The sequence below is a fragment of the Eubalaena glacialis genome, chromosome 8 (genome assembly GCF_028564815.1).
Source record: "Eubalaena glacialis isolate mEubGla1 chromosome 8, mEubGla1.1.hap2.+ XY, whole genome shotgun sequence".
NCBI classification, from domain to species: Eukaryota; Metazoa; Chordata; class Mammalia; order Artiodactyla; family Balaenidae; genus Eubalaena; species Eubalaena glacialis.
Window position 1 is genome coordinate 73,266,784 of NC_083723.1, and position 15,900 is coordinate 73,282,683.

Here is a 15,900-nt window from a genome sequence, read left to right on the forward strand (position 1 = left end):
TAGATGCAGAAAAAAGCTTTCGACACAATTCAACACCCATTTATAATAAAAACCCTCCAGAAAGTAGGCATAGAGGTAACTTACCTCAACATAATAAAGGCCATATATGACAAACCCACAGCCAACATCGTTCTCAATGGTGAAAAATGGAAACCATTTCCACTACGATCAGGAACAAGACAAGGTTGCCCCCTCTCACCACTATTATTCAACATAGTTTTGGAAGTTTTAGCCACAGCAATCAGAGATGAAAAGGAAATAGAAGGAATCCAAATCAGAAAAGAAGAAGTAAAACTGTCACTGTTTGCAGATGACATGATACTATACATAGAGAATCCTAAAGATGCCACTAGAAAACTACGAGAGTTAATCAATGAATTTGGTAAAGTAGCAGGATACAAAATTCATGTACAGAAATCTCTTGCATTCCTATACACTAATGATGAAAAATCTGAAAGAGAAATTAAGGAAACACTCCCATTTACCACTGCAACAAAAAGAATAAAATACCTAGGAATAAACCTACCTAAGGAGACAAAAGACGTGTATGCAGAAAACTATAAGACACTGATAAAGAAATTAAAGATGATACAAACAGATGGAGAGAGATACCATGTTCTTGGATTGGAAGAATCAACATTGCGAAAATGACTCTACTACCCAAAGCAATCTACAGATTCAATGCAATCCCTATCAAACTACCACTGGCATTTTTCACAGAACTAGAACAAAAAATTTCACAATTTGTATGGAAACACAAAGGACCCCGAATAACCAAAGCAATCTTGAGAAAGAAAAATGGAGCTGGAGGAATCAGGCTCCCAGACTTCAGACTATACTACAAAGCTACGGTAATCAAGACAGTATGCTACTGGCACAAAAACAGAAATATAGATAAATGGAACAGGATAGAAAGCCCAGAGATAAACCCATGCACATATGGTCACCTTATTTTTGATAAAGGAGGCAAGAATATACAATGGAGAAAAGACAGCCTCTTCAATAAGTGGTGCTGGGAAAACTGGACAGCTACATGTAAAAGAATGAAATTACAACACTCCCTAACTCCGTATACAAAAATAAACTCAAAATGGATTAAAGACCTAAATTTAAGGCCAGAGACTATCAAACTCTTAGAGGAAACCATAGGCAGAACACTCTCTGACATAAATCACAGCAAGATCCTTTTTGACCCACCTCCTAGAGAAATGGAAATAAAAATAAAAACAAACAAATGGGACCTAATGAAACTTAAAAGGTTTTTCACAGCAAAGGAAACCATAAACAAGATGAAAAGACAACACTCAGAATGGGAGACAACATTTGCAAAGGAAGCAACGGACAAAGGATTAATCTCCAAAATTTACACGCAGCTTATGCAGCTCAATATCAAAAAAACAACCAACTCAATCCAAAAATGGGCAGAAGACCTAAACAGACATTTCTCCAAAGAAGATATACAGATTGCCAACAAACACATGAAAGGATCTCAACATCACTAATCATTAGAGAAATGCAAATCAAAACTACAATGAGGTATCACCTCACACGGGTCTGAATGGCCATCATCAAAAAATCTACAAACAAAAAATGTTGGAGAGGGTGTGGAGAAAAGGGAACCCTCTTGCACTGTTGGTGGGAATGTAAATTGATACAGCCATTATGGAGAACAGTAGGGAGGTTCCTTCAAAAACTAAAAATAGAACTACCATATGATGCAGCAATCCCACTACTGGGCATATACCCTAAGAAAACCATAATTCAAAAAGAGTCATGTGCCACAATGTTCTTTGCAGCTCTGTTTACAATAGCCAAGACATGGAAGCAACCTAAGTGTCCATCGACAGATGAATGGATAAAGAAGATGTAGCAACTATATACAATGGAAATATTACTCAGCCATAAAAAGAAACGAAATTGAGTTATTTGTAGTGAGGTGGATGGACCTGGAGACTGTCATACAGAGTGAAATGAGTCAGAAAGAGAAAAACAACTATTGTATGCTAACACATATATATGGAATCTACAAAGAAAAAAAAATGGTTCTGAAGAACCTAGGGGCAGGACAGGAGTAAAGATGTAGACTTAGAGAATGGACTTGAGGACATGGGGAGGGGGAAGTGTAAGCTGGGAAGAAGTGAGAGGGCGGCATGGACATATATACACTACCAAATGTAAACTAGATAGCTAGTGGGAAGCAGCCGCATGGCACAGGGAGTCAGCTCGGTGCTGTGTGACCACCTAGAGGGCTGGGATTGGGAGGGAGGGAGGGAGACACAAGAGGGAGGGGATATGGGGATATATGTATATGTATAGCTGATTCACTTTGTTATACAGCAGAAACTAACACACCATTGTAAAGTAATTATACTCCAATAAAGATCTTTAAAAAATAAATAAATAAAGATATCGGTATATCCTAACTCTAAAAAAAAAAGGCCATGAAATTGCGTCATTTGTAGAGACATGGATGGACCTAGAGAGTGTCATACAGAGTGAAGTAAGTCAGAAAGAGAAAAGCAAATATTATATAATAACGTGTATATGTGGAATGTAGAAAAATGGTATAGACGATCTTAGTTGCAAAGCAAAGAGAGAGACGTAGAGAACAAATGTATGGATACCAAGGGGGAAAAGGGTGGGGTGGGAGGCATTGGGAGACTGGGATTGACACATATACATTATTGATACTATGTATAAAATGGACAACTGATGGTAACATGCTGTATAGCACAGGGAACTCACCTAGTGGACTGTGGTAACCTAAATGGGAGGGAAGTCCAAAAGGGAGGGGCTATCTTTATGTGTATGGCTGATTCATTTTGTTGTGCAGTGGAGGCTAACACAACATTGTAAAGCAACCATACTCCATTAAAAAAAAAAATTCAGGGACTTCCTTGGTGGCACAGTCGTTAAGAATCTGCCTGCCAATGCAGAGGACACAAGTTTGAGCCCTGGTCCGGGAAGATCCCACATGCCGCGGAGCAACTAAGCCCGTGAGCCACAACTACTAAGCCTGTGCTCTAGAGCCCGCGAGCCACAACTATCGAGCCCGTGCGCCACAACTACTGAAGCCCGTGCGCCTAGAGCCCATGCTCCGCAACAAGAGAAGCCACCACAATGAGAAGCCTGCACACAGCAACTAAGAGCAGCCCCCGCTCACTGCAACTAGAGAAAGCCAGCGTGCAGCAATGAAGACCCAACACAGCCAAAATTAATTAATTAATTATTTAAAAAATTCAATGGGCAAATAAGTTAAACCCTGGTAAGAGAGTTGACACTGCAAAAGTAATAATAACTTTAAATAAAAATAACCAGTATCTTAAAAGAGATTTAAGAAGATATTACATCCTTTGAAAAGAAACAGAGATTTAGAGATTAAATATTTCATCAGCGAAATAAAACATGTATGGGCAGTGACTAAAAGAATGTACATAGCTGAAAAAGTAAAAAGTTCAATGTTTGAACAGAATTTTCCCAGAAAGCTTTAGGGAGAGGTTACATCTAAACAGAAAAATTATTCAACAAGCATAATATTTTTATACACAACAATGGCTGAATAAAAGACAACTAAGCAATACTTTTAAAATGAAATGGGAAAATGGTTTTGGATCACTAATACTCAAGATAGTTCCTCAGTTGGGATGGAAACGTTGCAATTTTACCACCTACAGGAAAAAAAATAGATATAAAATTCCATTTTATCTCAATGTAAGATGTAGTTGGAGTGATGGGTGAAGTGCAGGAAGGCAAATAACAGTAGAAAAAGAGAATAAAAGCATGTTGGGATTTATTGGATTGTTAAGGACAGACTGCAGATACTGATTAACTCCACATGCATAAGTTTTAGTGTATTTCTTAACACTTAAAAGGTAATTACTAGAATAAATATGATGTACAAGTCCCAAACAAATTAAGGAGGGAAAGAATGGAAGAGAAAAGTGCAAGGAAGAAGGGGGAAGAGGGTAAGGAATGGGAGAGTTAGAGAAGGGGCGTACTCAATAAGAAAGCATATAAAGTAGAAAATCATAAAATAAGGAAGTTAAGTCCAAATATATCAATGATTACAATAAATATAAATTTTAAAATATCTCTATTAATATAAAGTTCTCAGATTGGAAAGACAAAGAAAATCTAGCAATGCGCTATTGAGAAGAGACAAAAAAATTAAGACAAAAGAGTAAATCTGAAAATAAAAGGGAAGATATAGCAAAAAAAAGTATTTTTGCAAAATCATGCATTATAGCAATATTGATGGCAGAGAAGACAGAATTTACAAAACAGCAAATAGATTAAATTAGTATAGCCCATTAAAATCCACCAAGAAATTTAATAATCACAAACTAGTATGAGCCAAACAACATAGTTTTGTGGTGTATGAAACAACTGCTGGTAGCAATAAAATGAGAAATTGTCAAATCCACAGTGATAATGGGAGACAGACATACATCACTCTGACATCAACAGAGCAAGCAAATGACCAATAAGTAAGAGATATATGGGCTTGAATAGTAGAATTAATATTTTAACCTAATACATATATTAATATATATTCTTTTCAAGTGCACATTAAACATTCAAAAAAAATGGCCATAGATTAGGCCACCAAAAAAAACTCAATATTCAAAACTGAAGAAACATTTCAAGTTACTTTTTCTGAACACAATGTAATAAATTAAAAATTAAGAATAAAAGGAAAACTAAATAGTCTAGCCATATGGGTTAAAAAGAAAATCAAAATTGAAAATTCATAAATAAATATGTGGCACTGAGGACATGATATTTTAAGACCCATGGGATGCAGCTAAATCAATACATAAAAGAAAATTTAAATAAATGTGCACATACTAGGAAAGAAGAAAGGTTGAAAGTATTATGATTTTAGACATTTAACTGCAGCTAGAAAAGGAACAACAAGAGACACTGTAGGAAGGAATTAATAGACAATGGACTACCTATTCTTTTCTTCAAGAAACTTGTGAAGTACCAACGATGTGTTGAGTTGAATCAAGTAAAACTTAATGGAAAACTACATTCAAAAGAGCCTGACTAGTCCTGTGTGGGTTATGTTCTCATGCATTTTTCATCACCGAGAAACAGCTTGTGAATGTCGCACTTTACCATCACCCTCCTGAGCCCAAGTTTTAAATAGAAATTTTTAAACCTATATTAAACTTCAGTATAAAATGATCTTCAATGGGGAAAATATTGTGTTCACAGTTCCATTCTAAATTATTTAAAATCATAATGAGAAGTCTGTATGTTTGCTTTTGTGCTCCTTTAAGAATAAATTCAATCTAAGTTAAAGAAAAAAAGCAGCAGCAGAAAATCACCTGTTTAGTCTTATTAGAAGATAAACTGCTAATGCGTATTTAGAGCAAGGACAAGACACAGTCACACAAAATTGGAAGTTATTATTTTCTCTTCCTGGAAAGACACAAATAATTTTCTAAAAATGATATATTTTACTCTTCGTAAACTGCCTTATATAAGCTTATGTAATCATTTTAAGACATAGACCATACTAAAATTACTACTTGAAGAAACTGAATTGAAGAAATTAGAAAAACAAGGATAATACTCTTTTTTAGAATATATCCCATTTATCCACTAGAAAAATAAAGTAAGAGATGTTAATGGCATCTAACTGAACGGATTTGGAGGCATTAACTGTCATGGTTAAAGTACATTCTAGTAACAATGTGATGGCAGAAAATTAATATTTTGCCTCATTTAGTGGAAAAACAGTCAATGTGATTTGCCTTGTGAAACTGATATGTACACATTGTGGAAATATACTGTAAGTTACAGATCTATAAAATAAGAATAATCACACACATGTAATGCCTCTCTAAAAGTTATTCTAGTCAATGAAAGAATGGGTCTATGTCTATGAGATAGTCTGCGCTTTAAGAGTTAGATTCTTGTGAAGTTCATCTCCTATTTTAAATACACAGAAATGTTCTGATCTGTAATTATTATGCATATAAATGAGGAAGCTAAATGCCAAGTGTTTAAAGAGGCCAATAATAAAATCCTTCCAATCAAATGACTAAGAACAATTCAGAAGGAGAGGTCCTATTTTGTTTGATAATTAAAGTTCAGGCCTTTGGTTTGCCTGTCTTTTTTCTTGCAACTTTATTAAATCATCACATTTAACTAAAGGTGCTAGATCAAGCCAATAGGTAGTCAACCCTAACATTATCTTTGGCTCTTTGATGTCAGGTGCATGCATGGATGGGAAACAGCTTTATGGGGCCACTATTCTCTGTTTACCACTTCCCTACTTAGACTGCAGGTTTGAGACAGCACTTTAGAGAAATGGAAAAACAGAGGGCTAATCAGCAATTATTAACAGACACTAACTGCATAGAGACGTAGAATTTAATGAGATAATGTTAATACATTTTTTTAACAGAATAAAGGTACAGAGAACTGTCAATTGTCTGGACCAGTGGAGAGGAACATTGGCATGGATAATGAAAAAGTCAAGATAATATTCCAGCTGAATGGTGTTTGTCACCCTGCCCTGAAGGAGATGCTCCTGGCGTGCTCCAGTTCATTGTTTGTGCAATCAACAAAAATAACCAGCTAATATCAAGTGTTTACTGTGTTCCATGCTTTGAGTTTATCACTTTAAATACATCACCTAAGTTTAATCCCTATAACACCACCCTAAGGTTGGTCCTATTAGTGTTCCTATTTGAACATGAAGAATTTAAGACTGGAGAAATAAAGTTACTCATCTAAGATCCTACAGCTAATGGATGGGCTACAATTCAAACCAAGTTGATTGGAATTGAGAACATATTTTCTTTGCCACTACTACATTGGCAGACTCTTTCCATGGAGACCTAACTCCCACCCAAATGGAGGAGATATTAAGTCATGCTTAAGTCTATCATCCACTGAAACCCCATTCCTAGAAACAAGGATGGGGTTTTTTAGTCAATTTTTATAAACTGCATGAGTATACCTCAGTGTTCACTATAATGATACCATGATATGGTTATAAGAATGTCAACAGTTTTACACTGAATTCATTGAAAATTTACTTTAACCTTCATACATAACCCCTTACTTAAGATTCTTGATGACCCCCTGAATTGTAGGAAAACCACAAGTAAGAACCACTGCTCTATCACATTATACTAATAATTGTGAGAGTGGGTGTGAGGGTAAGGTGGGAAGGATTCAATCAGAACTATCTGACCTCATTAAACAACAAGGATTTTTGAAGTCAAACCTTCCTTGGCTAATTTTTCTTCTGCCTTTGATCTTCACAACAGGCTCTATCATCCTGCATTTCTAACCCTTTTAGACACAGCCACACTGAGATAATTCATAGTTGATGGGTAACTTGGTTACAAAATAGATCTAGATCTAGACAGAGGGAGAGACCCAACCACCACCCATGCTAACAACCTGACAAGGGGCTAGTCCCCACAAGAAGGAGGCAATGCCAAAATGAAATCCCCAAGGATGAGCATCTGAGGACTGAAGTGGGCCTCTCATTTTCAAGTCTGCACCATCCTCCTCTCTCTCCAAATTGAGCCTGACTGTCATGGGATGCAGATTTTTTTTTTGGTGAGGAAGAGAGGTAAATTTGGAGAAATTTACAGAATGTATAGAGGACCTTAATCTAAACCTGAATTTCTGAAAATATGGTCTCTTGAAGCTCAGCTTATGATAGCACAGCTCAATGAAATCCCTTCTAAATTGGGCCAGCAAGACAGGCAGTCTCCTACAGCACTGCCAATAGTTCTAGCTATTGAAGGGCACAGCTGAGTTGGAGGAGGTGGTAGGAAAAGGGGAGCAAAAGTTTGTCCTGTCAGTGACAGTGCTAATTATGACCCAGGGACGAGGCCCAGGAAGAGTAGGCACTCAAAAATCATCTGAAACAAATAGAATCTGTCAAACACCTCTTGAAATATACCAATTTAAATAAAATCACACTCTTTACATTCTGCCTGAATTTTAAAGTGGCACCGTCTGGACAAAATCAGGAAGTCCAGATGATTGTGATGGTCACTGAGGCCAAGGCACACTTGATTCCTTGATTTCAGGCATGACTCCTCCCATAGACATGACCAGTATGTGAACAGCAGAGAGATGTATACACAGTTGGGAAGATGTGATATTGTATAATAGTTTCTACCACAGTATTCCAAGAAACAAGAGTGACTATCCTGCGTTCCTCACCAAAATAGGGGCTGGATTGCCACAATGCTACTCATTTCCTCCTTCCTTCTCAACTGTACTCTTGGAACTTATTCAAGATAACTAATACTTTCAAAGAAATAACAATAAAATAAAGATATAACATTAATCCTGGTTGTCCTTAGGTAAAGGGTTTCCTTTGATGCTTATCAGCCTTTAAAAAATCTTTAAAAATAACAAAACCTATGTCATAAATCTCTCATGCCATTGAGTATGAAATGATCAAACCTATACACTGTTGGACAGGATGTAAAATGGTGTTGCACAAGAAGTGTAACCACGTCCATTTTCGGCCCAATGAGGAATCGAAAGGAAAATAGACTTTCCATGAAAAAGAGTATAATAAAATCCACACACCCCACCTTAACTGCAACAGGGGAGAGAACAAAAAGGCAGTAGACAGAAAGGACTCAGAATAAAACAGAATACTGTAGCATCATGCTAAAAGAGAAAAAGAAACTATTTCCAGCTTGATCAGGAAAGAGAAAAGACCTTTTTCCAGGGCATATTGAATGGAAGCAAAAGCTCCCAAAATGAAAAGAAAGCAAAGCACTTTCCACACAAAATAATATAAGCGCCCTGATATATAAGACAGACATCCCAGATTGGATCAGAAAAGGGTAAACCCAATAAGAAACTCTCAGGAAAGAGGATCTAAAGCAAGTTAATATAATAGGAGAGAAACAGTGGACATTTCCAGTTCAACATGGTGGCTTGAATACAAGTATTTATCTCTCCCCCTTACCAATCTGTACTAAAATGACAGTACTAAGTTATAACTCAGAAGGGCAAATAAAATGAATAAGAAGACTGAAGACAAGATACAAACAAAAATTTTGAGATGGGAAACAAATGGACAGGAGGTCACTGACAAGGACGATGACTAAAGGTAGAAACCAGTAAGAAGTAAGTCAATTCACACTTCAGAATCCCAGAAACACTCAAGAATTGGAAGTTGAACTTTAAGGAGGGGCTAAAACCAAAATGATTAATTGGAGTAGGTTTAAGGAACAGGTCCTTTCCCCTCGACTCTCCCAGTCAGGTGTCTGCCCGTCCCTGATCCCAGCAGAGGTTTATTCTCTGAAGAGGTTGAACTTGAGAGTCTCAGAATTAGGACACCAAGCATAATGAAAACCAGGATGAACAGTGAGACTGAACAAAAATGAAGCATAAAAAAGGCACTGAGCCCCACTTTGATCATCTCAGGAAACAAACTGCAGCTAGGCTTACCTATCCTAAAAACTAGATTGGTCAATCAGCTTTGGAGGAATGAAGGGACGTCTCCTGACAGTAATTTGGAGATCAACCAGTCCAGATTGGATTAGGACAATGGAGAACCACAAGGAAAATTTCAGGGGGAAGAAAAACTGACAGATTATCTGATTCTGATTTATTTCAGAGGAGTTTTCTAGTTTTATCAAATAGTTTGAGGCCTCAATTCGTGATTAAAATTCTATTCATTAATTGTATTAATTATGAACAAATAAAAAGAAGAGGCAATTATAACTAGGAAAATCAAAAAGTTTTGCAAGGAAAGAAAGTTAATCATAGTACACTATGTGGTCTCACTAAGAACAGTATTTACATCATCTTAAGATTGTAAATACTGTATACAAATTAAAGCCAAAAAGTAGGGTAAACATACTTGGCGATAGGAATAGAGCAGAGAAAATCCCGTCTTGATGTGTTCCTTGGTACCCTGTAACCCGGGTAGTTACATCTAGAGGCTTGCTCAGATTAGGCTTAATTCTGTTGGTGGTTATTGCATACTCCCATGAGGACATCATAACCTCTGGATGTCCCTCTTTTGATGATGTTAGCAGGTATTGATAATCTATGCCTAGATGTATTAATTCTTCGGGGTTGCCAAATGGTGATTCCTAAATCTATTATTCTTTCTTGATTTATTAGTGGGATTACTCCTAAAAGAGAAATTTCCCTTCATCAATGACTAGATTACCATGAGGTGAATTTCATATAGAAATCACTGAAAATAAATACTTAGTTATTTGATTTATTTGCCAGTTTTCAACACTAATTCTTATTTGTTTTTATAATGGTATCTATTGGGTTTTGTATATTAATGTTATAACCTGCAATTTGGCTAACTTCTTTCACTGTTTGTAGTATTTCCACTGATTCTTTTGGTTTTTCTAGATATATCATCATAAATCTGCAATAATGATAATTTTGCCCCCCCTCTAGCTTGCTTTCATTATCTGTAGAGATGTTATCTACTCCTTACTCTCTCTCTCTTTTTGTCATAGTTTTGTATGGGATTCAACCAATAATTTTTCTATTGGTTATTTTTAAGTAAAATGAATTTTTCAGTAATTTGAGAGGCGTATGGCCAAGATAGCTTTTCTAGCTTTATGGAATGAAATTCTCTTCTCTGTTTTCATGAAGTGAAAAAAAAAAAAAAATGACCATCTCACACACATTGAGATTTCCCCATTTGTTTCACTTCAACACTTCTTTCTGGACTTTCTCTTTCCCTTTTGCCCTACTGAACCTGCCCTGCACAGAAGTCTACTCCAGCACTTTCTACTCAGTGCCTGGCTTTGTCCTGAAAAGGTGCTTCAATTTGATGTTCTAGAGAAGTCACAGGAGGAAGACCAGCAGACACCCCATGGTCTCTGTGCACTCATCCACTCACAGGTGCCATCAAAGTCCCCTCCCAGGTGTTGTTGCTGTCCTAAGAATGGCCCAATGAGCCACCAGTATGTACCTGATGGCAATTTTGGGGTTTCCTGGATCTGAGAGTAGGCCCTAGTCCCCTGGCCTTCCCTGAGCTTCCTCCCTCTCACTTTCTGATATCACATGGTTCTTAAAATTGTTCAAGGTTTGTTCCCCTCACTCCTAGTTTGAGGTTCATGGAGAAACCTCGTCACCTATATTTGTTGTTGATGTTATCCATTGGTTTTGGTTTTACTGCACTAGTTGCTCTCTCTAATTATATGAGGGGTTTCTAAACCTATGCCACTGCCATCCTCCCTGAGTCCTCTCCTATTTGACGTGTACACACTGCTATATTTAAAATGGATAACCAACAAGGACCTACTGTATAGCACAGGGAACTCTGCTCAATATTATCTGACAATCTAAATGGGAAAAGAATTTGAAAAAGAATAGATACATGTATATGTATAACTGAATCACTTTGCTGTACACCTGACACTAACACAACATTGTTAATCACCTATACTCCAGTATAAAATAAAAAGTAAAAATAAATGAATAAATACAGAGAGAAATACAGAATGCATCAGACAAGTCTCAGCTTTCTTTGACAAGTATTTTAATTAACTCCTTATTAAACATTAAAAATAAGTATTAAAAATAAGTATCAAAATCCCACTGTTATTATTTATACTATGATGATATTATATGAAATAATATACTGATATTATACTATACTATATTTTTATAGTATATTATTTATACTACACTATATTATTTATACTACACTATATTATTTATACTATGATGTACACACTGACTTGATGACCCCCAGTAGCAGCACCCAATCTTAGTTTCTAAATACCATTCTTCAATAAAAGGAAACAGGGATCTTTGGAGAAATGGCTGATTCTAGGTCTGGGGCTGGAAAAACACGATGTAAGCCAAGAGCAACTTGTAGGACAAGAAAGTAAGAAAGTGTTCAAAAAACAAAGGGATGAAGACATCTCAAAAGGACACAGGGGCCAAGCTAAAAGAGCTCCCAGTGACCAAAGCAGGAACAATTTGAGTAACAAAAGAAATAATGTACCACTGGATAATAACTAGAATTGCAGATACAATACAGGATAACTAGCTAAATTTGATTTTCACATAAACAGCGAATAGTTTTTTAGTATAAGTATGCTTCATTGCAATATCTCAAGTGCCAATTTCTATATATCATGTAGATTGACATATAATAATATTAAGATAACTATATAGTAAAATATATGTAATTCTCTTTCCATTACAGAAGCTTAATCATTCTCAACCATTCTTTTCATTTCTTCTAAATGATACTAAATCTAAAAGTTCTCCCAGGAGTTAGTGTTGTATCTGTGACCTAAATGGACACTACCCTGCAATCATAGACAAGATTACAGGGGCCAATGTGAGGAAAGCCAGATAATCAATTCTCCTCACAAATGTTGCATTAACAAATTTATTTTCGATTCATTAACAAAAAAATGTGACACAAGATTTTTGAGGTATCATACACTTTAATTAAACTGAAGTGTCAATATTCTCCTAGCAGCTGACATCTCTTGCTCTGTTTTGGCCCTCATGGAATTTAATATTTAAAATTTGTGAAATGGAATATGTTTCTTAGCAAGATGACAGAATCAAAATTCTCTTAGCATTCTTCACTTACCCTTTAAACTCTTAGACCAGCTATGTCAAGAAGTTCTTAAGTGTGGGTTAAATTTGAAAATTACTTAATTTCAAAAGATCATAAGTTTTTTTTTTACAATGTTAAATGCAGGCCAGTCTTGGAAATATGAGTTTCGGTAAAACTTTTACAGTCAAAAAGCAGCAATCATTTCAGAACTTTATACGTCCTTGGGTCCAAAGGCAAGACTTGCTTTGATATAGTTTGGGTTTAGAAAATTTCACTGTGATGAATAGGATTTCTCTTTAAGAAGATCAGTTTCAATGTCTAGCTCGTAATTTGTAGAATATTGACAATGAGAACAAAGTGGAATAAGACAAGTGAACACATTCTAACATGTACCCTGAAATGAAATTCTTTGTGAATCTGCCAAATTCAAAACTACCCTTACTGCCCGCAAACACAGTGAAGTTCAAACATCCTCTCCAGGTGTTCAAAATGCCAAAGGATTTTTACTTATAAATTCTCCTAACTAGAAACAACTAGAAAGAAAATAATTTTTCCCAAAATAAGTTGAATCATTTCTCATTTGCTTGCTGGGTGCTTATGAATAAAGAGTCTGTATATAGTTGGCACTTGCGCGTGCCTGCGCTCTTTCTCTCTTCCAAAAACATTAAACCACCTAAGGAGACAATGCATAATAATGTACTGATAAAGCCACCTGCTGTCTTCCCGCACAGCATGCCACTATTATAAGAGGGATACTTGTTCTGTTCACCCACAGATAAGTGAGAAGACTGCACTTACCGAGCTGGGGCTGGAGTGCCGCCGAACTTTAGGAGACTCTTTGCCAGTGGAGGAGGCCTTAAAGTTAATGCAAGCATTGTTCTCAGAATGCACCCTCTTAACTTGATTAGCTGGTTTCTCAAATGGGTCAAAAGTGCTCTGTGTCCTCTGAACCCTGACTTTTTTATCCTCAGGAATTGTGTCCAGGGGTTTGATCACTGAGTCCATTCCCGGGCAGTTCCGTGTAGACATCTTTGTGACACATATCTGGGGAAAAAAAGAAATTAAACTCAACTTCTCCACTGAAACTTTAATATCACTAAACATGCTGATTTGTTATCCTAGAAAGCATGCCAATTTTGATTCCAGGAAATACCCCAAAAGGCCACAGTTTAAAAGCTACATTAGCTTAAACCTCAATATGAAATATTCCTCATAATCATCCTGCTTATACTCGGTTAGGGCTGACACTAAAATTGCTATCCCTAAAACAGGAAGCTTAAGGCCTATACTGCTAGTGCCCTAAGGTGGTTCTTGAACTCTGTCACATATTTTACCATCTGACTGCAACTGGGATTATTTCTGAATCATTAAAAGTTGGATAACTTGCCTTAATTTAAAAAAACAAACAAAAAAAACCAGCTGAACTAAATCAGATGGGCATTTTAACTGATGGGCCACAACGGAAGCAGCTAACACGGCTAGAGAAAGTCATTATGTTCTTCAACACTTTAATGCTTGAATACATGTTTAAAATCTATCCCAATCTTGATTTCATCTCCAAACTAGAATGGAGCATATGAAAAGGCTAAAAGGTAGAGATAGTAAAAGTTGAAAACAATGTTTTTTCTTTTTTCTTTTTTTTTTAACATCTTTATTGGAGTATCATTGCTTTACAATGGTGTGTTAGTTTCTGCTTTATAACAAAGTGAATCAGCTATATGCATACATATATCCTCATATCCCCTCCCTCTTGTGTCTCCCTCCCACCCTCCCTATCCCACCCCTCTAGGTGGTCACAAAGCACCGAGCTGATCTCCCTGTGCTATGTGGCTGCTTCCCACTAGCTATCGGTTTTACATTTGGTGGTGTATATATGTCCATGCCACTCTCTCACTTTATTTTGTTTATATTACTCCACTAAACCCCGATTTCCTTCTCAACTTCATTCATTCTCTTACTGCATAGTCTGCCCCCCTCTCTCATTTTATTTTAGTCTCTCTGACTTTTGCTCCTTGTTTTCCACTTTATGTTTTAACTCTTTCGTTCTCCCTGTATTCTGGAGACTTTGTTTTTCTTTTTACGTAATTTTATGGCCTCTAGCTGGCCTCTAGCAAGGTAACTTTATTATACTCTTTAGAGAAAAGATATCTCTGAAATTGCTTTTAAAGTTTTTTTTTCTTCTTGTGAAAAGTTTCCATATCCTCATTTAAGAAGGCAGGAAAACAGAAGGTATCTAAGAAAACCCCATACTGTTAAAGTAAACCTATGAAGTGTCTGAGTAATATGTACAAGATGATTCCATATCGGAAAGAAATGTATGTGTATGGATAGATATAGATACAAATATACATACAGACACAGATATTTGTATGTGTATGTATGAGCACACAGAAAGGTATAGAAGGAAACACACCAAAGTGTTAACATAAGATACCGCCAGATACGTAGAGCTGAACGGATAAAGGGTAAGATCACTTATTTTTTACATACCCCTATATTGTTTGACTTGTATAATAAACATGTCTGACAACATAATTTTTGAAAATACTAAAGTGGGAAAGTATGTAAAATAAATTAAGCTCTTTCAAGTTTTTGAAACAAACAAAAAAATTTTAATTAAATATTAAGCATCAACTCTGTCCTATGAGTGTGTCTCAACTACTAAGCATAGGTTGAATTTTAATTAAATCAAATAAGAAGGATATCATCACACCTTTTAGCATACCACAAAATTGCTGAAGATATCTTTAAAAGACTTAAGGCAGAGTCCTCTAGTCATGATCAAAAACTAACAATTTATCACAAGATTAGATGCACTGACGTGTTTCACTCAATTTTCACTCAAGAGTTCACGTGTTTCTCTTACAGATGTGAAAGCAAGAGGCAATAGATATGATATGGATACGAAACCACCCACACCACTGAGGCAACTGAATTATAATTATAAAATATAAACACATGAACCTGAGGAGTCAATGAACCCTAAACACAAGAAATACAAAGAAAATAACATGTAGGCACATCAAAATCAAGTTGCTTAAAACCAGTGATAAAGAGAATATCTTAAAAAGGAGCCAGAGGGAAAAAAGTACTTTAAAAGATAAGTAAGACAGCAAATATTTGGAAACTAAACAATACAAAAGGGGAATTAGAAAGTATCTTGAACTAAATGAAAATAGTTAAACAGAATATCAAAATGGCAGATACAGCTTAAATAGTACTTTAGCTGTAGAAAAACTTATAATGGTAAATGCATATAGTGGAAAAAAATTCAAATCAATAAGATTACACCTTAAAATACTAGTAGAAAAAGAAGAGAAATTAAAACCTAAAATAAGCAG

At 35.9% G+C, this 15,900-nt stretch overlaps 1 protein-coding gene across 4 annotated transcripts in view; it reads right to left on the reverse strand.

Moving 5' to 3' along the window:
* Positions 1-15,900, reverse strand: part of CDK14 (cyclin dependent kinase 14) — a 595,554-nt gene that overhangs the window by 411,859 nt on the left and 167,795 nt on the right. For all 4 annotated transcript variants that reach the window (XM_061198583.1, XM_061198580.1, XM_061198584.1 and 1 more), the window contains one exon: positions 13,358-13,603. In XM_061198583.1, the coding sequence (XP_061054566.1) occupies positions 13,358-13,588 (231 nt within the window). In that variant the 5' untranslated portion in view covers positions 13,589-13,603. The remainder of the gene's footprint in view (positions 1-13,357; positions 13,604-15,900) is intronic.